Here is a 21,685-nt window from a genome sequence, read left to right as displayed (position 1 = left end):
AACACACAACGCTGCCTGGCACTGTGGGGTCCTGATCCAGCTTCCTGCTGGGAGCAACAGGACCCCATGCCCACTCGGACTGCAACGCAGAGCCCCCCCCAATTCCTGGGGCTGGGCGGGAGCCAGATCTCTTGGAGGGGGGCCCACTTGCCCCACATTCCCAGGCGCAATCGAGGCCGGCCAGACAGTCTCGGTTGTTCTTGGCTGCCCTGTGCCCGTCTGGGCGGTGCTGAGAAGGGACAGACCCTGCCAGGCCTTTGAGAGGGCAAGTCTGCAGGCCGGCCAGCTGGGCCGCGGTCAGAGGGAGGCCAGATTAGGCAGAGGGTGAAGCTGGTGTGGGGAGAGGGCCAGGCAGGCACCAGCGATGGAGCAGATTGAGAAAGCAGCGTGGGGGCTTCTCTTGCCAACCGATCCAGAGCAGGCACAGCACAGTCCAGCCCCAAGTTCTCCCTCTTTTTAAAGTCAGAAATGTGCAAGCTTCTGAGCCCCACAGAGTCCTTCAGCGGCAAAGCGCCATTCTGAACTCCATGTCCTCTCTGGAAAAGCTGTCATGGCAGCCTGCAGGAGGGATCTTTGGAGAGGGCCACACGGACACCTTGTCCGACCCCCTCCTGCAAGGCAGGACACTCATCCCCCCCCCCACCACCAGGGTCAACCTGAGCTGAGGGTAAAGAAAGGGGCAGGTGTGGTCCCCTCCCCATCCTGCCCCAACCACCTGCTGTCCCTCAAGGACTGGGGCTGCCCCCTTTCCAAAGCTCTCTGGAACCCAAACAATCCAAGTAAACTGGTTCAGCAAAGTCCAGGGGGCAAGATCCGAATCGATGGATTCAAACAGCAAGAAAGGAGATTTTAACTAAGGAATAGGAAGAGATTTCTGACAGCAAGAGCCGTGAGATGGAGGAATGGGCTCCCTCGAGAGGGACTCTCTTTCATCGGACGCTTTTAAGCAGAGGTTGGGTGGCCCTTGGTCAGGAATCTTCTTCTCTGGCGATCCCTCGCAGCCAAGTAAGATGGTCTTCCACAAACAGGGTCTTAACAGTGAGTCCGTAAGTGACTGCGGAGGCCGATTCTGGATCCACACATCCTTCCACAGTGGGGTTTCCATGCAGGAGGTGATCCTGGTGTGGATTCACCAAGCGTGCCTTCCTCTTGGCACGTTTCTCTCTTGAGTCCTGAGTTCGAGTGTCTTCAAAGCCCAGGACACATTTGGTCAAGGCTGTTCTCCAACTGGAGCGCTCGCAGGCCAGTGTTTCCTAGTTGTTGGTGTTTATACTACATTTTTAAAGATTTGCCTTGAGACAGTCTTTAAACCTCTTTTGTTGAACTTACGCTTTCCATTCTTAAATTCGGATGCCAGGGATTCTTCAGCTGCGATTCCTGCACTGCAGGGGGCTGGACCAGATGATCTCTGGGGGTCCCCTTCCAACTCTACAATTCTAAGATCCTGTGATTCTATGAAAACTTCCCCTCCTGCTCCACCAGAGGGGGGGTGCACTTGGACTCTACGCAGCCTGATCCCCCGCAATGCAGGAGCCACAGATGGACCCCCTGTGGCAGACGCCCCCCCCCCCAACTTCAGCTTAGCAACCTTCCCAGGGGGTCCGTCCCCCCGTCCAACGGCTCTTGATCTGCCTCTCTCCCTCTTTCTCCAGCCTCGCTGGACATATGGAAGCTGTAATTGCAGCCTCGAGCCCAGTTTATATTATCTCCCTGTTTATTTCTCCTTACGTAAAGAAGAAACTGTGTCTATTTATGCTACGTTCTGCAAGATTATTTTGGCATATTTCCCTTGTCATTTTCGTTTTCACCTCCGCCCAGGTCCTGCCTCCGTTATCGGCTTGTCGGTTTTCTCGCTCTCGGTTTGTTTCATTAGCTGCTCCAGCTTTGCACCGGGACACTCGAAACCTTAATCAATGCTATCTTTGGGGGGGGGGGGCAGGCAGCCTTGACAAAACAGGGGCCTTGTGGATAGAGGCTCCCACCAGCACAGCTCTAAGTTGCAAGAGCTGGTGGGAATTGTACTTCAAAACATTGGGGGAGGGGTTTCCAGGTTGGTGGGGGCACACTTTGGGGCGGGAGCAGAGCACAAGGTCAGAGGAGCCTCCTGGAATCGGGCCCCAAGGGGGACCCATCTAGTCCTGTTCTCACAGCGGCCAAATACCCCTAAGAAGACAAGTGTCAGGGGCTCAGGAGCAGAGGCACAGGGAAGAGAGGAGATGGAGAGCGAAGGGGAAGAATCCGAGGGGAGCGTAGGAGAAGAGGACAGTGGACCGAGGGATTCCATGAGCCTCTCCAGCGAATCGGAAGATTCACAGAAGGGGGCGCCAGTGGCCAGGGGTAGGGAGTTCCCAAGGGGAACGCCCCAGGAGCAAGGGGGCAGCAGGGACTCCCAGAGCAGTAGCTGGAAATCAGGACCAGCTTCCCCACCAGAGCAGAGTGGGGGGGAAGAGTCCCAAGGATCGGGGCCAGTGCATTCCCCACCAGGGAGAGAAGATAAGGCAGGGCTGACCACGCCTCCATCAGAAAGTCGGACAACGGAGGAGAGGTCAGATCCGGCCAGTGTCCCGGAAGAGGGAAGCAGTGACCGAAGTACTGTAACGGTTAGGAGAAAGGTCACTGGGCTGGCGCAAGAGGCAAGTTCAAATGTACAGGAGCGCGGGACAGCAGAGAATGAGGATTGGGAACCGGGTCCTAAAGCCCGCCGGAGGGAGGGGGAGGAGCTAAGCGACTCAGCGTCGGAAGAGTCCAGAAAGGGCAATGCCCCAGCGGGCAGGAGGACCCAGAGGAGGAGAGAGCAGCGTAAAAGGTGGAGCAGGGCTAGGATCTTAAACTGGTGTCATAGGGGAGGAGACTCAGACGGGACTTCGCCGATCTAGGGTTTAAGACGTAGGGCTGCACGCTGTGGCTTTGAAATGGAAACTGAACTTCAATAAAGACTTTTGTACATTACTACAGCCTAGCGTTGGTCCTCTGTGAGCTGGGACCTAGAGGCAGCTCTGACAACAAGAATCCAGGTAGACTGCTTCTGGAGCTGGAGGTTCCATAAGAAGAGCCAGAGTGCTGGATCAGCCCGGGGGGGGGGGGCAGCGCTTCCCACAGTGGCCAAGCAGATTCCATTGTGGGAAAGTCGCAATCAGGATTTGAACCCAAGACCGCTCTCCTCTCCTGTGGTTTCCAGCGACTGGCATTCGGAAGCAGTGTTTCCTCCAACCATGGAGGGCAGAGCAGAGCCATTGTGGGCATCAATAGCCTGGTTGGTGGCCACCTCTGTGGCAGGGAGTTCCGTAAGTTAACTGTGCCCTGAGTGAAGAAGGATTCCTGCCCCAGACGCGACTCCAGGCTGCCAAAGGAGGCTGTCCTCTGTCTACTTCTGACAGTCAAAATTTAGACCTGGAGTGACATAAAACTCCCAGGACGCCCACGGCTTACTCCTTCTCAGGCCTGACCCCATGGAGACGCGAGGAAGGGGAGAGGCAGGGGGCAGCCGGCTCAGTCCCTGAGACCCCCAGAAAGCAGCTTTGCTGCCAGCCCCTCCCCACTCCTTTGGGAAGCTCAGGGCCACAGGAAGAGGAGGATCGGGGCCAGGACTGGGCCTTCTTGCTCACCAGGAAAGGGCCAAGAAAAGGTGTGGTTTGGGGGGGTGAGGAGGAGGAGGAGCAGACAACCTTGGCCAGGCATCATTCAGGGATTCTTCAGCTGTGATTCCGGCAGTGCGGGGGTCAGACTAGAGGACCCTTGGCTTCCCCCACAACCCTGCAATTCCATGATGCCATAAGGGGGTTCTGTGCAGGGACCCCTCAGTCTCCCTGCTGGGCTCTGGCAGAATGGCAGCCCCCACATGTCCTGCACCCGGGATCAGCGCTGCAATTGGCGCCCGGGGGGGTCAGTGATCCGACCAGGGGGGATTTTGTCACCCCTCTCAGGGATGACACCCGGGGCAATCCGCCCCCCCGCCCCCCTTCCTATGCCCCTGGCTGGGGCTGCAGAGAAAGGCTGGCATACTTGCCCTGCGTACCTGAGGGAGCGTCTCCACCCCCATCGTTCTGCCCAGACACAGAGGCCCCCCTCCGAGGGTCTTCTGCTGGTTCCCTCCCTGCGAGAAGCGAAGTTACAGGGACCCGGGCAGAGGGCCTTCTTGGTAGTGGCACCCTCCCTTCAGATGCCAAGGAGATAAATTACTCTCCGACTTTTAGAAGACATCTGAAGGCAGCCCTGTATTGGGAATTTTTTTAATCTTTGATGCTTTATTATGCTTTGATATTCATTGGAAGCCATCCAGAGCGGAAAAGGCAACCCAGTCAAATGGGTGGGCGATTATTATTATTATTATTATTACTACTATTATTATTAATATCAGCATCATCATTTGGAGCCCCCACTGTAGAAACAACATGGAGGCAGCAAAACTGCTGCAAGTCTGTGGAGTGCAAGTGCCTTCAGTAGCAGGAGAAATTTGGAGGTGGGGTGAGCAGGCAGGGCAGGCCTGATCCTCCGCATGCCATAGGGAGGAGCCATAGCTATGGGGCAGAAGGTCCTGGGTCCCATCTCTGGGGCGGGGGGGGGGGTGCTGAGAGAAACTCCTGGCTGCAACCCTGGCGAGCCCTTTCTGCCAGCCAGTGTCTTCGGAGCTAATGGACGCGCTGGCCGGATTCCTATGTTCCTGGGAGTGGCGGGGGCAGGAGTGCAAGAGCCCCCCCCCGTGGGCTGTGGACTACGTCAATGAGCATGTGGTGCTGCGTCCCATCCTGGGGGGCCACTGCCTCCCCCCGCGCATGGACCAGGCGCTGCTCTGAGGCACGACACGCGGGGAAAGGCCCGCCAGGACACGCCTCGCTTTGCAGACCCACCCACGCGCAGCCTGGGGAGCATCACCAAGCACAACAGGGAGGGGGGACGGGGAGACGCCCCCCAACAGCCCCCGCCCCTCTCCAAGCCCTCAGCGTGCAGGACGCCCCTCTCCAAGCCTGCCCAGGGAAACTGAGGCACAGGGTGGCCCTGAGGACACCAAGACGCCCTGCCTGCCTGCCTGCCTGCCTCCTCTGGGGCTGGAGCTCAGCCCCCCTGGCCCCCCGCCAGAGGCAGCTGGGCCCATCTGGCGGAGGGAGGGCTCTGCGCCAGCTGGCCGCCTCCTCACCCTTCAGCCCCTGAAGGAGCCTCTGTCGGCATCCGGGGGCCGAGAGAAGACCCTCGTGGGGCGCCAGGAAGAGACGGCGCTCACAGGGTTAACGTGGGTGGGGAAGCAGGCAGGCCCCCCACCAACCCTCAGCGTCTTCTGGGAGGTGGGGGGGGGACACAACAACGAACCCCTGGCCCCCGAGTCCCTGCCCCCCGTCCTGCAAGGTGTCACTCAGCAATCACTCATATAACTCCCAGAAACACCAGGTTTTCTGGGAGGTGGGATATGCACCCCCAGGCCCCCTCCGACATGCAGACCCCCCCTGCAAAGTTTGACCGCAGGAGTGGCAGCTGGAGAATCCCACCTGCCCGCCTGACCGCAGAGGCCATGACCCCCAGACCCATTTGCTGCCTTCCACACTCCAACACCCAGCAGCAGGCAGGGAAGGGGGCGAGGGCAGCAGCTGGCAGGTGGGCGGGTGGGAGACGATCCATGCACGGGGGGGGGGGGACCAGCTAGGGGGGACATCTGGTTAAGTGGCAGGAGGGGGGAGAAGTGCTGCCCGTCTCTGTTCTTGGGAAACAGAAACCACATTCCTGGAAGGGGAGGAAAAAACTGCCTGTCGAAAGGACCAGATGATGTGAGGGCACCAGGAAGCCCCCCCCCATTTCTCCTAGCCCAAATGGGGGGTGGGGTAGCCACAAACCTCAGCAACCAGACACAGAACCAGGCGAGGGGCGAAGGTGTGCGTGGCACAGCGGAGAGAACCACGCAGGATGCTGTGACCTGGGCAGGAGCGGGCGCCAAGCACCCAGGGTGGCACAGGGGATCCAGGAAGGGCGCTTGATGCAAGAGGCTGCCCACTTTTCCATGCTGCCAGCTGCCCAGGGCAGAGTGCTGCAACCCCTGCTCTGTGCCAGCCCCCCACAAGCCCCCCTGCTGCCATACTCACAGACACGGAAGCCGGGTCCCCCTTCGGCCGGGCTGGCGTCTGCCCCGCTGTATAGGGTGGTGGCATTGCCCCTCTCGCAGTGGTTGGTGCAGCGGCCCTCGCTGCTGCAGTGCACCCGGCAGATCATGGGGGTGAAGAGGACCTTGACCCTCTGGGCACCGGCGGGCAGGTGGTCCCGGCAGAGCAGGAGCAGCAGCAGCAGCAGCAGCAGGGAGACGGCCGGGGGGAAGGAGTGGCGGCCGTGGATCATGGCCCCGCGCGGAAGAGGGCGCCACGGGCGGAGGAGCAGGCAGGGGAGCCGGCGACCCACCGCAGAAGCTGACGGACCCACCAGCTAATTGGAAGCAGTCGGGTGGGCGGTGGGTGGGGGGGTCTCGGGCGCCGGGCCAAGCACAATGTTTACGAGGGGTGGCTGGGAGCGTTAACTCTTCGCCTGCTCTGTGCAGCCCAGATGGAGCGGCGCTGCCTGGGCTTGGCACCCACCCGGGGGCCGCCCTCCTTGCCTCCGCCCCCCCAAGCCGGGTGCCAGCAGGAAAGCAGCCTCCGCCGAAGTTCCCAGAGCAGCCACATCCCAGGCCCCCCCCCCACCCACAAAAAGGCGTCCGGCAGCCCTGCCCTTTCGCAACCCGAACAGCAGCGCGCCCCCCTCCTGCGAGGGAGAACAGGCCAGCTCTTGCTCAGCGCTGCACTTGTCAGTTCAGAAGGAGCCCCCCCCAAAGAGTCCTGCTCCAACCCACCTCCTGGGGTGAGAGACCTCTGCCCCCTCCCCAAGAGAGGAGGCTCTCTCCCTCTCCGCTCCCCCCCCCCTTGCCAAGGATATGAAAGCAGCCCCCCCCGACTTCAAATGCACCAAGAGGGGCCCATGCAGCAGTGCCCCCCCCATCTTCCTCCAGCTGCTAAATCCACTCAAGCTTTGCCTTGGAGTCTCCCCCCCCACTGGCTCCAGCTGTTCAACACCCCCCCCCATAAAAGACTCCCGGCAAACGCAGGTGGGTGGGGGCGAAGGAGGCAAACATCTGTGCCAAAGGAGCCATGGTGCCCCTAGCTCCCCCCACCCCAAATTCTCTAGCTTCCCAAGTCTTGAGTTGTTGTTGTCCCTCCCCGCCACAATGATGGGGCTTCTGGCTTCACAGTTGAAGGAAAAGGAGCTCATCTCCCCCTCCAGGAAGAAAAAAAGAGGTTGTCCAGAGGGTGACAAGTGGGTGTTCTCCTTCTGGAGGGAGGGGGGGCGTAAAAGGCCTTGCAACCCCCCCCCCCTCCTGGAGTGGCTGAGCAGAGCACTCCTAGGCAGCAACAGGGGGTGGGGCTTCCAAACAGGCTCCCCAGGGAGGAAGCTGGCGGGGGGGGGGGGGGAGAGAAGAAAGCAGAGCTGTCCCGCTCCCCCCCCAGCCAGCCGGGCCTCACCCTCCCATCACAGGCAAGGCTGACGTCATCTGGAAAAACTCAGGCAGAAGGGGGGGGGCAGAACAATTGCCGGATCCGGAGGGGTGGGGACTGCGCTGCACATGGGAACCCGTCTGAAGCGGCCTGGGGCAAGGGGGGGGGAGGTACCCAGAATAACGTCAGGGCTCCGGCCCTCCCCCTCCGCAATTGCAAGAGGCTCGTTGAGGAAGCGAAGGGGAGTCTCTGGGTCAGGATTCGAACGCAAGAGCAACGCTTCCGGAAAGCGGGATTCAGAAGCCTTGCTGCTCCCTAGTGGGGGGGCGCAGAGCAGAGCCGTCCTGACTAGGAGCCCCCAAAAGCCCTCTCTTCCTCCTCCTTCTCGCTCTTTCAAAGCCATCCAAGCAGCTCCCTGTGGCAGGGAGTTCCACAGATTCACTCGGCACAGCGCTGAGGATTTCGCACCCTGAGCTCCAGGCGAAAGCAGCTCTCTCCTGACCATGGAAACGGCAGGCAGAGCCCACCAGCCTCCACGCTCCCCTCTTCCCCAGCAGAGGAGGCCCCATGCTCTTCCAGGCCCCGATCCTTGCACAGAACAGATCGCCTCCCCCCCACCCCCGTGCCCAGTACCTGGGGGCCTTGGTGTTGCTGGGGGGCTGTGTCCAGGAGCGCCATTGTTGTCCCCGCTCGGCCGGGAGGCCAGATGCTGCGCCAGGATCGTGGCCATCTTCTCAGAGGGGTCCAATGTCTTCCGGCGCCGGAGAACCACCTGGAGCTCGGCCAGCCTGAGGGGAACGATCCTGGGGTCAGGGACACAGCAGCAAATCCCCACAGAAGTCAGGACCGCCCCAACCTCTCTCTGGCGCCATGACCCCTCCCTCCAAGCCCAGCCCCACAGAAGAAGCAGCCGCTGGATCAGGCCGGGGGCCCGTCAGGTCCAGCCTCCCGTTCTCACTGGGGCTGAACGGATGCCCCAAAGGGAAAGCAGAAAGCAGGATTCGAACACAAAGCCTTCGGTCGCTGCCTCTGACTGGGGAGGGCAGAGCAGAGTCCTTGTGGGCAGGAAACCTTAGAGAAGTTTGCAAAAAGATGCCTTGCATGGGAAAAAATAATGGAGAGAGTAGACATTTCCTCCCTCTCTCATAAAGCCAGAACCTGTGGATTCTGAGATTCAGGGAGACAGAACAAAGTTAAACTGCGGAACTCCCTGCCACAGCGACGGCCACACTCCTCAAGGGCTTCCAAAAGGCTCTGACAAATCCATGGCTGCTGGAAGGATGGCTCTGCCCGGCCTCAACCATCAGAAGCGATGGAGGAGAGAGCGCTCCTGTGTTCGAATCCTGCCTCCAAGTTTCCCACAATTGGCCTCTGGCTGACCAGGGTGAGACGAGGAGTCTGGACTAGACTCTCTCTCTCTTTTATGTTAAATAATTTTTATTAGTTTTCAATTATTAAAAATCCAATATATGCCACATTGTATCAGTACCATATTATGCCACACATTTCTCATGAACATTAAAAAATAACCAAAAAGAAAACATATTTTCCCACCCGCAAATCCCCAGACTCCCCTCCACTCCTTCTTTTGGTTCTTTAAATACACCAAATCATCTTATATTCCAGATCCCTTTACCCAATTTCCCAACTGCTAAACAATTAAACTTGTGATATACTGCACAGATATTTTAAACATTCAAACCACTCTATACTTTGCACATCTCTGCTTACAGACTATTTCCCCTTTCAAAATGATCCTTATTCTTGCTTTTTGCAAGCGTTTAATCCATGTCTGCCGACGTCCCAATTTATTTACAACAGTTGCCCCTTAGACTAGACTCTCTTGACCTTTGCAGCTCTTGCTCCCCACTTCCGTAAAGAGCCCCCAATCTCCCTTCCCGGCCCTTTTCCGACTCTGCAGTATCCCTTTTGAGACGAGGCAACCAGAACCGTGCGCAGGATTTGACTGTGTGATGGGAGGGGGCAGAAAGGGAAGCCCCCCTGCCCGCTCCAACTCACGTCAGAGGCTGCCAGCGGATGGCCATGGAGCGCAGGGGCGCCCGGGGGGGCTGCGGCGTCATCGTGGGGCCGGGGGGCGCGGCGTGCTCACAGCGGGGGCCAGAGAAGCCTGAGCGGCAGGCACAGCGCTGGGGGGCCCTGCACTGGCCCCCGTTCCGACATCGAGGAAGGCAGACGGCTGGGGAAGATGAGAGAGAGGTCAGAGCAAGTCCATCAGGAGCCCCCTTTTGCCCCCCTTAGCCACCCTATGGCTCCCCACAGTTCCCGGGGGACGGGGGGCTGCTGGGCATGCAGAGCGCCCCACTTTCCACCCCCCCAAGCCTCTCCTGGAGAAGCCAACATGGGGATGTCTAGATGTTTCTTGTGAAACCCAAAACCTTCAGGGACGCTGGGAGTTGTAGTCCAACAAGAGGAGTGGTGGAGTGGTCAGGGTCAGGCCAGGACCCGGGAGCCCAGAGTTCGAATCCCCACTCCCTGGGTGGCTTTGGGCTTGCCTCTCTCAACCTAACCTGGGGGGGGGGGTGTCATTGCATGGTTTTTATTCTGATTACTGAATTTTTCCGTGTATAAGACGATGCTTTTGGCCAAAGAAAATTAGGCAGAAATTGGGTGTCGTCTATACACGGATAGTGAATGCAGAGGCGGGGCATGCGATGAATGGCAGCAGCGACCAGGAGATTGGCAGCGGCAATCGGGCGGGTGATTGGTGGCTGCGTCAAATGGGTGGGCGGGCTGTTGGTGGTGGCGAGCGGGCAGACAATTGGTGGCTGTGGCAAGGTGTGCAATCGGCAGTGGCTGTGGCAAGCGATTGGCAGTGGTGGGCAGGCGGGTGAGCGATTAGTAGAAGTCACATCCCCCCCACCCAAAAAAGCTAAACAGCTTAATTTCCTAATTTTGGGTTGTTGTTTTTTTTAAAAAATAGGGGTCGTCTTATACACGGGGGCGTCTTATACATGGAAAAATACAGTATATGTGTTGTGATCTTTTCTGTGAACCACCCTGGGACCTCCGGGCAGTATATAAACTCAATCAATCAATCGCAAGCTACCTCATAGGGTTATTGTGGGGTTTAAATGAGGAGGGAGGGAACCTTGCACGCTCGTTTGAGCTCTTGTGGGGGGGGGGAGTGGGCCAGAAAGGCAATGCAATAAAATAAAACTAAATAACCGGGAGGGCATCCTTGGGGCAGACAGCACTGCATGGCATTGTAGGGGGTTGGATGAGCCTCAGTTGTGTCCCCCCCCCCCCCCCCGTCTACAATTCTATGATTCCACGATCTGGATGGACCCTCAGGGCCTGGCTATTCCTGCAAAGTGGGGAGGAGAACCCCCACTGGGAGGGCAGCTCCACACCCCTCTCTTGCCCCACAGGGAGGCAGCCCAGAAGGCAAGGCAGGTCTGAGAGCTCCCCCCCCCCAAGCTTGGAGCCATTTCCGGCTGGCTGCTCTGTGTGCGAATCCCTGCGGCTCCGAGACAAGGGGGCTCCCCCAGGGGGATCGGGTGCTGCAGCAGAACCCCCAGGACCCGTCCCCCAGGGATCAAAGCCTCGCCTGGCAAAGGGCCATTGCAGCTGGCAGAGCAGCTGTCCTGCATGCAGAAGGGCCCCACTTCAATGCATGGCAGCGTCTCCTGGGAAAAGCCTGAAGGCCCATTGCTGCCAGCCAGTGTTGGAGATTACAGTGGTACCTTGGTTCCCAAACCCCCAAAGTGAGTGTTCCAGTTTTCGAACGTTACGGAAGCCAAACGTCCGATGTGGCTGCTGGCTATTGTTTCTGGGGCACCTGGACTAATCAGTTTTCGAACATTTTGGAAGCCAAATGGACTTCAGGAATGGATTAAGTTTGGCACTTTTGTTTTTGCTATTTATTTTGCATTTTTGTTTTTGAGGCTTTTTCGGTTCATTTGATTTTATAACATGTGGAACCCAGAAATGGATAAAAGCCCCCCATCCAAACAAGGACTATCATTAGTGCAGGTAAGGGGAAAAAATAATTTATATGTTTATAATCTACAGTACTGTCTTATTAATTTTACAGTACAGTACATGGATAATTGCTTTCATTTTATGGCTCAGTGGTCTCGTTAGATGGTAAAATGCATGTTAAATTGCTGTTCTAGGGGTTGTTTTGAAACTCTGGAACGGATTAATCTGTTTTGCATGACTTTCTGTGGGAAAGCGCTCCTTGGTTTTGGAACGGATGAAGTTTGAGAACTAAGGTACCACTGTACTGACCTAGCAGGCTTCCCAGGGAACTCTTGCGCAAAGGCAGCTGCTGCCACCTGCTGGCCAAGCCTGGAACTGCAAGATGCTTTGAAGCCTGGGGAGCAGCGAAGGGGAGATAAATGGAGGCTTCTGAAGACCCTTGCTGGGAATGGCAAGGGGAACCCTCTCGTCCTCCCTCAACTGGTCCCAGGCTTCCCACGGGGGCACCTGGGAGGCCACTGTGAGAAGAGGGTGCTGGGCTGCACCCAGCGGGTGCTTTAATAATAATAATAATAATAATAAATTTTATTTACGGTATACCCCGCCCTCCCTGCCCAGAGCCAGGCTCAGGGTGGCTACACCAATAAAATCACAGTAAAAACAAAATAGGGGGAAAAGAGAGGGGGGGGAAACCCAATTTAAAATACCGGTTAAAATTCAATTTAAAATGCAGCCTCATTTTAAAGTAGCCAATAAATCAAGACCATAAGGGGAAGGTAACATAGGGGTCAGACCAAGTCCAAACCAAAGGCCAGGCAGAACAGCTCTGTCTTGCAGGCCCTGCGGAAAGATGACAAGTCCCACAGGGCCCTAGTCTCTTATGACAGAGCGTTCCACCAAGCTGGGGCCACAGCCGAAAAGGCCCTGGCTCTGGTTGAGGCCAGCTTAACCTCTCTGCGGCCCAGGACTTCCAAGATGTTTTTGTTTGAAGACCGTAAGGTCCTCCGTGGGGCAGACCAGGAGAGGTGGTCCCGTAAGTACGAGGGTCCTAGGTCATATAGGGCTTTAAAGGTCAAAACCAGCACCTTAAACCTGATCCTATACTCCACCGGGAGCCAGTGCAGTTGGTAAAGCACTGGATGAATGTGATCCCGGGGCGAGGACCCTGTAAGGAGTCTCGCCACGACATTCTGCACCCGCTGGAGTTTCTGGGTCAGCTTCAAGGGCAGCCCCATGTAGAGCGAGTTACAATAATCCAGTCTGGAGGTGACCGTCACATGGATCACTGTGACCAGATCAGGGCAAGAAAGGTAAGGGACCAACTGCTTGATACGGCGGAGATGGAAAAATGCCACCTTTGCTGTGGCTGCAACCTGCGCCTCCGTGGAAAGGGAGGCCTCGAAGGTTACACCCAAGCTCTTGACTGAGGGCAGGGGCACTAATTGTGCCCCCGCAAGAGATGGGAGATGGGACGGATGTTCTTAACGAAGTACAGGTCCTCTGTTCCCAGGAGGCGATTTGCATTTGGCTCTTCCAGCCCTGCCTCTGGGAGATGTCCTCTGCAGAGCCCAGTCTCCTCTCTGCTGCCCAGGTTGCCCGGGGGCTGGACTAGATGAGCCCTGGGGTCCCTTCCGACTCCACTGTTCTGTGGTTCTGTGACCAGGAGAGCCCTCCTGCCCAGCCAGCTCCCCCTGTGGCCAGCCAGAGACTGCAATTGCATAGAAACAGAAATGTGGACTTGGAAGGGACCCCAGGGCCATCTGGTCCAACTCCCTGCAAGGCAGGAATCTATTTATTTATTCCATTTCTAGATTGCCCTTCTTCTGAGCATCACAGGGCAGTTTGCAATATGCGCAAACTCCATCAGGACAGCTTCTCAATAATAATAATAATAATAATAATAATAATAATAATAATAGTATATTTCATTTATACCCTGCCCTTCCTGGCCAGAGCTGGGCTCAGGGCAGCTAACATCAATAAAATTTCAGTAAAAACATAATAAGAAAAAAGGAAAACAAACAATTTAAAATACAGGTTAAAATGCAATTTAAAATGCAGCTTCATTTTAAAAGTCAAAACCATAAGGGGAAGGAAACATAAGGGTCAGACTGAGTCCAAACCAAAGACCAGGCGGAACAGCTCTGTCTTGCAGGCCCTGAGGAACTATGTCAAGTCCCGCAGGGCCCTGGTCTCTTGTGACAGAGCCTTCCACCAAGTCGGGGCCAGTACTGAAAAGGCCCTGGCCCTAGTTGAGACTAACCTAACCACCTTGCGACCTGGGACCTCCAAAATATTGTCATTTGTGGACCTTAAGGTCCTCCGCAGGGCATACCAGGAGAGGCAGTCCCGTAGGTACGAAGGTCCTAGGCCGTATGTGGCTCCAATCCCCTTGTGTCTGAAATTTGCCTAAGGCAAATGATGCGCCATGTAAGGAAACAGCAAGCTCCAAAGAAACTGCCCCCCCAGAGATGCCCCCCCCACCCTGTGGGACCCCTTCCAGTCCTATGATTCCATGAATATGGCTGAGATGCAAGTCCCAAGTCCAGCAGTGGATGCAGGATGAGGCCTGCCTTTCAGGAGGGGGGAGGATCCTTGTCCCTGAAAATCTGCCTCCCCCCACTCCCACCCCCTTCCCTCCCCCATACCTTTGGTGCACTTCCCAGTTTTGGGTGCCAGGGACCATCCAGGGCAGCAGACCTCCCCACAGAGGTTGGGCCTGGAGAAAGAGAGAGAGAGAGGCTGTGAAGGAGGAGCCAGGATTGGGTCATGAGAGGAAGGGGGCATGGGGGGGGGGAATGACTGCTAGACAGTCCAAAAAGCAGAGGAATTAACTGGGGGTGCAGGAAGAAGGGGGAGGGGGGCAGGGTCTCCAAACACTTTCACATGTGATTCATGCCAGAATGACTTTAGCAGACAGTACATGGACCCAGGTGGGTTTGTGGGTTAAACCACAGAGCCTAGGGCTTGCTGATGAGAAGGTCGGTGGTTCGAATCCCCGCGACGGGGTGAGCTCCCGTTGCTCGGTCCCTGCTCCTGCCAACCTAGCAGTTCAAAAGCATGTCAAAGTGCAAGTAGATGAATAGATCCCGCTCTGGCAGGAAGGTAAACGGCGTTTCCGTGCGCTGCTCTGGTTCGCCAAGAAGCGGCTTAGTCATGCTGGCCACATGATCCGGAAGCTTGGCCAATAAAGTGAGATGAAAAGGTAAATGTACCCCTGACCCTTAGGTCCAGTCGTGGCCAACTCTGGGGTTGCGGCGCTCATCTCGCTTTACTGGCCGAAGGAGCCAGCGTACAGCTTCTGGGTCATGTGGCCAGCATGACTAAGCCGCTTCTGGCGAACCAGAGCAGTGCATGGAAACGCCGTTTACCTTCCCTCCAGAGCGGTACCTATTTATCTACTTGCACGCTTTCGAACTGCTAGGTCAGCAGGAGCTGGAACTGAGCAACGGGAGCTCACCCCGTCATGGGGATTCGAACCGCCGACCTTCTGATCGGCAAGTCCTAGGTTCTGTGGTTTAACCCACAGCGCCACCCGCATCCCTCCCTTTACCTTTACTACCTCTCAATTAAAAATAAATACATTTAGGCCCAGCACCCACTGACCACCACAAGCTGGAATGTCCTGGGAGGATGCCCTGGCAGTGCCCCCTTACCACCTGCCCCCACCTGCGTGTGACTTCCTGGGATCCCCAGAAGGAGTTACTCCCCACCACCACCACCCCACGGGGCCAAACCTTCCCTCCCCTCCCCGCTTGGGGAAGAGATGTAGCTCCTCAGGAGAGCCTCTCTCCAGAGACAACCCTGCACGGCCTCTCCAAATGGGGCGAGCCCTGCCTGCAACCTGGAGAAGCGGCTGCCAGCCAGTGCAGACAGGGCTGAGCTCAATGGACCCAGCAGCCTGACTCAGTCGAAAGCAGCTTCCCACGCCCTCTTCCCGCAAGGGAAGGCTAATCCCGGCCGGCAGCTGGATCCACCTCCACAAAGCTTCTGAAGAAGCACAGGGGCGTCTCTGGGGCCGCCCGGGGGTTGCTGAACCACAGCTCCCACCCTCCTGCTGCTGCCTGGCCGTGCTCGCTGGGGCTGAGGGGACCTGTAGTTCGGCCGGCTCTGGAGAGCCAAAGGCCCAGGTCTGCCTTGGACTCCTGCTCGCCCACCTGGAGGCCCTGCTGCCTGGAAGCTGGGATGATGGTGAGGGGAAAACTCTCTGCATAAGGGATCAGAAGAGGGGGTTGGATCAGGCCAGTGGCCCTTCTGGCCCAGCATCCTCTCCCTCCTGTGGCCTGTCAGCCTCCAGCCCTGGAAGCAGAGCATCCCGGCTGGGAGCCCTCCAGAGCCCTCTCCTCCTCCTCCTCCTGGCAGTCCTCCTTGCCTCCAGTGGGAGGGAGTTCCACAGTTTAACTCTGTGCTGTGTGAAGAAGGACTTTCTTTATCTGTCCCGAATCTCCCAGGCTTCCGCTTCCCTGGATGAGGCTCATATTGCCCCCCACAACATTTCCCTCTTCTGCCTGCTGGGGGCCCCATAGGGAAGGCAGGGGGGGTCCTGAGAAGGACCCCATTTCCACAGTTCCTGGAGGGAAGCAGCAGCCATCCTGCCTTGACCAGACGACCCTTTGGGGCCCTTTGGATTCTACGTGGAGCAGCCATTAGTGGTCTGATCCTCTTCTTGCCCTCCAAGCCGCTGGGCGTCTCAACGGTTTAAGGATGCTCTGTGAAGAAGACAGTTTCTGTCTGTTCTGAAACATCCCACGTCCCGTTTCCGTGGGAGACCCTGCGTGAGGGGGAGGGAGGGAACACGCTCTCTCTCCCCGCACTCTGCACATGTTCAGAAGCGCTCTCTCTTCCCCAGGCTGGTCCTCCAGCAAGGCTGCAAAGGCTGCTGCCCCCTCCCCAATTCTCATCCGGACACCCACCTCTGTGTCATCCAGACTCCTCTTTCCTCTTCTTCTTCTTCTTCTCTCTCTCCCCCCCTCTAATTCCTGACATTCTTGTCCTGACCGGGACTCAAGTTACTAAGTGGATTTGCAGGAGAAGGAGATTGTTTCTCTGGAGCTCCATGGAACAGAGGAAGAGGGAGAGAAGGGGGGGCGGGGGGGACCACAAGGCCCCTTCTTCACTGACTGCTTGGCCTAGGCTTGGCCTGGGGGAGCAGGGTTCCCCCACCTCACTCCGAGGGGCTATGGGGGGGCAGGCACATCCAGGCACACCCCCCCCTCCACAAAGTGGCTTCGGGGGTCTCCTGCCTGGCCTGGGCCACACGGTCTCCAAAGAGCCCAAAAGGAAGGAGGGTGCCTCTGAGCACGTGCAGAGAGCCTCTCCCTCTCGGCTTGGCCTTCTGGGTTCCCACCTGCCAGCAGCTTGAGAGGCCGGCCTGCCTGCGAAGAGGGTGCCAGCCCTGGGCAGAGCTCATGGAAAGAGCTGGTGCCAGCCTCGGAGGAGGAGGAGGGGTCTTTGCTGGAAGGGGGGAGAAGGGGGTCAGCCCAGCAGCCCCAGAGGGGAGGGGGCGCTGGCAAGAGGGGCTGCCCAGGTCGCTCCTGCCAAGCGGAGCTCCGCCCTGGTTCCAGGGAGTGGGAGGAGCAGCGACCCACCTGGCAGGGGCGTTGTTGCGCCAGCCCGTGAGCCTGGCTGGGCGGCTGGCGCTCCCGGCCAGCGCTGACATTTCCAGATGGGGCCTCAGCCGCCCAAGCCGCCCCCTCCGCCCTGATGAGAAGACCAGGCGCCGGGGGCTGCTGCCCGAAGGGGCGGGGGTCAGAGCGCGCTGCTCCGGCGCGACGGCGCTGCCAGCGCCACGGGGCAGCCCGCCTCAGCCTCTCCGGGCGGCCGCTGCGCCGTGCACGGCCGGGACGCCCCTCGGGGCTCCCGGGAGAGCCCCTCCAAGCCCCCGGGGGTCCTGGGCGGCGCGCGCCCTGCCCGGGCAGCCCCGTCGGGGAAGGGCAGGGCAGGCGGCGGGGCGGGAGGTCCGGGGCGCGGGGTCCCCGACTCACCTGGCCGCCTTCGGGGCGCGGCCCGCGGGGCTTTTCCTGCGCTTCTCCAGGGGGGGCGGCCCGACGGCGGGGGTGGGAGCGGCTCGACGGCGCGGCCCGCGGACTGCGCCCAGCGCCGTCGGGAGGAGCGCGGCGGCGGCGGCGAGGAGGCAGAGCGCGGCCAGCGCCGGCGGCCGCATCCTGCCGTCGGCGGCGCGGCGAAGAGGCAGCGGCGGCGGCGGCGCTGGGCTCGGCTCGGCGGCCGCCAATGGGCGCCCAGCCCGGCCCGCCTGCCCCTCCGGCTCCGCAGCCAATAGCCAGCCAACCGGCCGCCGGACGGGGAGGGGCTCCGGCCGCAGCGCAGGTGCCGTCGGGGTGGGCTCGCCGCGGGGAGGGGCGGGACTGGGCGCCCCCAGAGCGCGGCCGCCCCGTCCCTCGCGTCCCGGGCCGGCTGGACCGGACCCTCGCTGGGCGCAGAGAGCCAGAGATGGGCTCTGCCCGGAGGGGGGTCCCTCTCTCCCTCCCTCGGCCGCCGTCTGCAATGGGGGCTGCTGGATGAGGCCAAAGAGAGGCCCCCCGGCCCAGCACCCTCTTCCCGCAGTGGCCGAGCAGGATCCGAGCATCCCAGAGCCGTCTTCCCTCCTGGGGATTCAAAAGCACTGCCTGCCTCCGACTGTGGAAGCAGAGGCCAGCCACCCTGGCCAGGAGCCCCCCAAAGCCCTCTCCGCCTCTGTGAATGTGCCCAGTTCCCTTGGGAAGCCCCCCAGGTGGGGGGCCTTCCTTGCCTCCAGTGGCAGGGAGTTCCGTAGCTTCGCTCATTTGGACAATGAAACGCGGCCGCTTTGCTGCAGGCATCGCTGGAGCAGGAGGCGGCGCGTAAAAGCCAAGCAGGACCCGGGAAGCAAAGGAGGATCCTGCAGGGGCTGGATCGGGCCCAAGGGGGCCCATCTCGTCCAGGATCCTGTGCTCACAGGGGGAAGAAGCCGCCGAGCAGGCGCCGAGCAGCGCAGCCGCAGTCTCCCCACACTCACCGCGGCGAGGAGCCCGGCATCCCCCGCCGCCCCTCCTTCCCTGACTTGGCCTGATCCTCTTCCAAAGTCTCCTGCTGCGGGGAGTTCCCGGGTTTAGGAGCACCGTCCATTTACAGAGAGACCTCCAAACCCTGAAAGCGCAGGGCTTCTCCCGAAGAACTCTGGGACCTGTAGTTCCCTCTCCCTGTGCTGCAGAACCCAGCATCCTTCAAGAAGACTTCCCAGGATTCTCATGGGCTTCCAGGGGGGGCTGTGGCTCCGCCCCCAACTCTGCCTTGGGTAAAGAAGTCCCTCCCTTTGTCTGCCCTGACGCTGCTAACCTTCTGCTTCTCTCCATGCAGAGCATGGGGGGGGCGGCGCATGGTGAGAACCAGATGCCAGGCTAGATGGGACCCCTGTGGCCTGATCCAGAAGGCTCTTCTTGTAGTCTACCTCTCTTTCAATTCGGAACCAGTTAAGGTGGTGAAGGTCCTGTGTGAGTGTCTGGAGGAGGTTGGAGGATGGATGGTGGCTAACAGTTTGAGGTTGAATCCTGACAAGACAGAAGTACTGTTTTGGGGGGACAGGAGGCGGGCAGGTGTGGAGGACTCCTTGATCCTGAATGGGGTAACTGTGCCCCTGAAGGACCAGGTGCACAGCCTGGGAGTCATTTTGGACTCACAGCTGTCCATGCAGGCACAGGTCAATTCTGTGTCCAGGGCAGCTGTTTACCAGCTCCATCTGGTACACAGGATGAGACCCTATCTGCCTGTGGACTGTCTTGCCAGAGTGGTGCATGCTCGGGTTATCTCCTGCTTGGTCTACTGCAATGCGCTCTCTGTGGGGCTACCTTTGAAGGTGACCTGGAAACTACAACTAATCCAGAATGTGGCAGCTGGACTGGTGACTGGGAGCAGCCACCGAGACCATATAACACCGGTCCTGAAAGACCTACATTGGCTCCCAGCACGTTTCCAAGCACAATACAAAGTGTTGGTGCTGACCTTTAAAGCCTAAACAGCCTCAGTCCAGTATACCTGAAGGAGCGTCTCCACCCCCATTGTTCAGCCTGGACACCAGGGTCCATCTCTAGGGGCCTTCTGGCGGTTCCCTCATTGTGAGAAGCCAAGTTACAGGGAACCAGGCAGAGGGCCTTCTCGGTAGTGGCACCTGCCCTCCCATCAGATGTCAAAGAAATAAGCAACTATCTGATGTTTAGACGACATCTGAAGGCAGCCCTGTTTAGGGAAGTTTTTCATGACTGGTGTTTTAATGTATTTTTAATCTTTTGTTGGAAGCCACCCAGAGTGGCTCGGGAAACCCAGCCAGATGGGCGGGGTATAAGTAATAAATTATTATTGTTATGGTCTTCTGTTCTGAAGCTTGCAAGGACGCCCCTGGACACCAGCTGGGCAACTCTGTGCATTGCAGATGGTTCCTGGGTGTGTTGGGTGGTCCTTTTCACCCTGAAGCTCCTGGGAGGGATCCAGGGCTGGGCTGCCTTGAACTTGGCATGTGGCTGCCTTCCTTTCGACTCGTCTTCCTTTCAATATGCTTTGACCTCGAATGCTGGGTTGCAGGCTCAGAATCCCTCACTTTGTGATGCCACTGCAGTTCCGTGACCCCGAGCCCACTGCCTGCCCCCTTGCTGAGGAGTATCTGAAAGGCCCGTGGCGCAGGATCAGGTCTTTCCATAAGGGCCAACATTGATTTTGAAATCCAGCATCTCCTGAGCTCTTTCTTCTGACTGAAGTGCAGAGTGTTTGAGGACCGGGACATTTGCAGGAAAACCAAAATGTTTGCTATTGTATACCAACCTTACTGTCTGCGTGTGAAACAAGGACCACTTATCAACGACATCTCCAACTCCTCGAAAGATTTCATCAATGGTTTCTCCGGAAAAAATTTTACACATCACTTGGGCAGACAGGCAAACTAATGCCAGTGTACTGGAAGAAGCAAAGATCACCAGTGTTGAAGCAATGATTCTTCAACATCAACTTCGTTGGACTGGTCATGTTGTGCGGGTGCCTGATGATCGTCTTCCAAAGCAACTCCTCTATTCCAAACTTAAAAATGGAAAGCGTAATGCTGGTGGTCAACAAAATAGGTTTAAAGATTCTCTCAAGGCAAAGCTTTAAAAATGTAGTATAAACACCAACAACTGGGAAACACTGGCCTGTGAGTGCTCTAATCGGAGAACAGCCTTGACCAAAGGTGTCCTGGGCTTTGAAGACACTCAAACTCAGGACACAAGGGAGAAACGTGCTAAGAGGAAGCCACGCTTGGCGAATCCACACTGTGATCAACTCCCACCCAGAAACCAATGTCCCCACTGTGGAAGGACGTGTGGATCCATAACTGGCCTCCACAGTCACTTACGGACTCACTGTTAAGGCCGTGTTCATGGAAGACAATCTTACTCGGCTACGAGTGATTGCTAAAGAAGAAGTGAAGAAGCTGCCATGGCTTGTGGCAAGGAAGGCCCCCAAAGGAAGCATGGTCCTGCCCGGGAAATTTCCAAGAGGAGAGGAGGAAGACGGCTCAGCCACTCCTTGGAGCAGGAAGCTCATTCTGCGAAGGTCAAGGCTGCAGAACCTGACCTCTTTGGAAGGCAATTGTGGGGAAGGTGGTGGCAACAGCCCCAGACCCGCCTGGCTTCCTCTCCTGCTTTTGGCAAGCCAGAGGGCAAGTGCCCAGGAGTTGAAGGTGCTGGTCACCCAGGAAGACACGCACAGGCCTAACCCAAGGACACAAACACACACAAACACACACTCCTTGCGATGGCATCACAGCCATGCTGGCTCCCCAAGAGCTGCAGGCAAACACATGGGCAGACCCCGACTTTTACGTCCATAAATATTTCCTTGTGATTATTTCAAACTCAGTTGCATATAAAATTTCACAATTACAACATGGTTGTTAGAAAAGCACAACCCCTCCCTCCCTGCTTGGCACGGTGCTGGAGTCAAGAGCGGCCACCTCTCCCCCCCCCCCCGTAGTGTTGCTCTGGCACAAAGGTGAAGACCCCAGAAGTTGGTCCCAGCAGGAGACTCGCTTGGGAAGAGGAAGAAGATGATTAAGGGGTTTCGAGGGGGGGTTGCTGTTTTGTTTTTCTAAAGAAAAGATTCCTGGGTTTGGGCACCTTCCAAAAAGTCTAGGCTACACTGCAGCCCCCCCCCCCGCCAGCCCCAGGGCCCCCCTGCAGGGAGTGTGGAAGCGCCAAGGGGGCTGCCCCTCCCAGGGTGAAGCAAAGGTCCCTGCAGGGTCTTGTACGGATGGGGGCAATTCCTGTACCAGCCCCCTCCCCGGAGAATCCAGGTGG

General features: G+C 58.0%; 1 protein-coding gene across 2 annotated transcripts in view; it reads right to left on the bottom strand.

Moving 5' to 3' along the window:
* LTBP4 (latent transforming growth factor beta binding protein 4) overlaps nt 1-17,550 on the bottom strand; it is a gene marked incomplete at its 5' end in the record, with an annotated part of 56,783 nt that extends 39,233 nt beyond the window's left edge. Inside the window, 4 exons of one of the 2 annotated variants that reach the window (XM_079985278.1) lie at nt 8,079-8,233; nt 9,465-9,642; nt 14,036-14,106; nt 17,372-17,550. In XM_079985278.1, the coding sequence (XP_079841404.1) occupies nt 8,079-8,233; nt 9,465-9,642; nt 14,036-14,106; nt 17,372-17,550 (583 nt within the window). Of the gene's footprint in view, nt 1-6,068; nt 6,591-8,078; nt 8,234-9,464; nt 9,643-14,035; nt 14,107-17,371 lie in introns of those variants that run through there. The other variant, XM_079985279.1, reaches the window with a different exon arrangement.
* Between the last annotated feature and the right edge of the window lie 4,135 nt (nt 17,551-21,685).

This window comes from Podarcis cretensis (assembly GCF_951804945.1).
Source record: "Podarcis cretensis genome assembly, chromosome: 8".
Classification (NCBI taxonomy): domain Eukaryota; kingdom Metazoa; phylum Chordata; class Lepidosauria; order Squamata; family Lacertidae; genus Podarcis; species Podarcis cretensis.
This window is presented reverse-complemented; position numbering and strand designations above follow the sequence as displayed.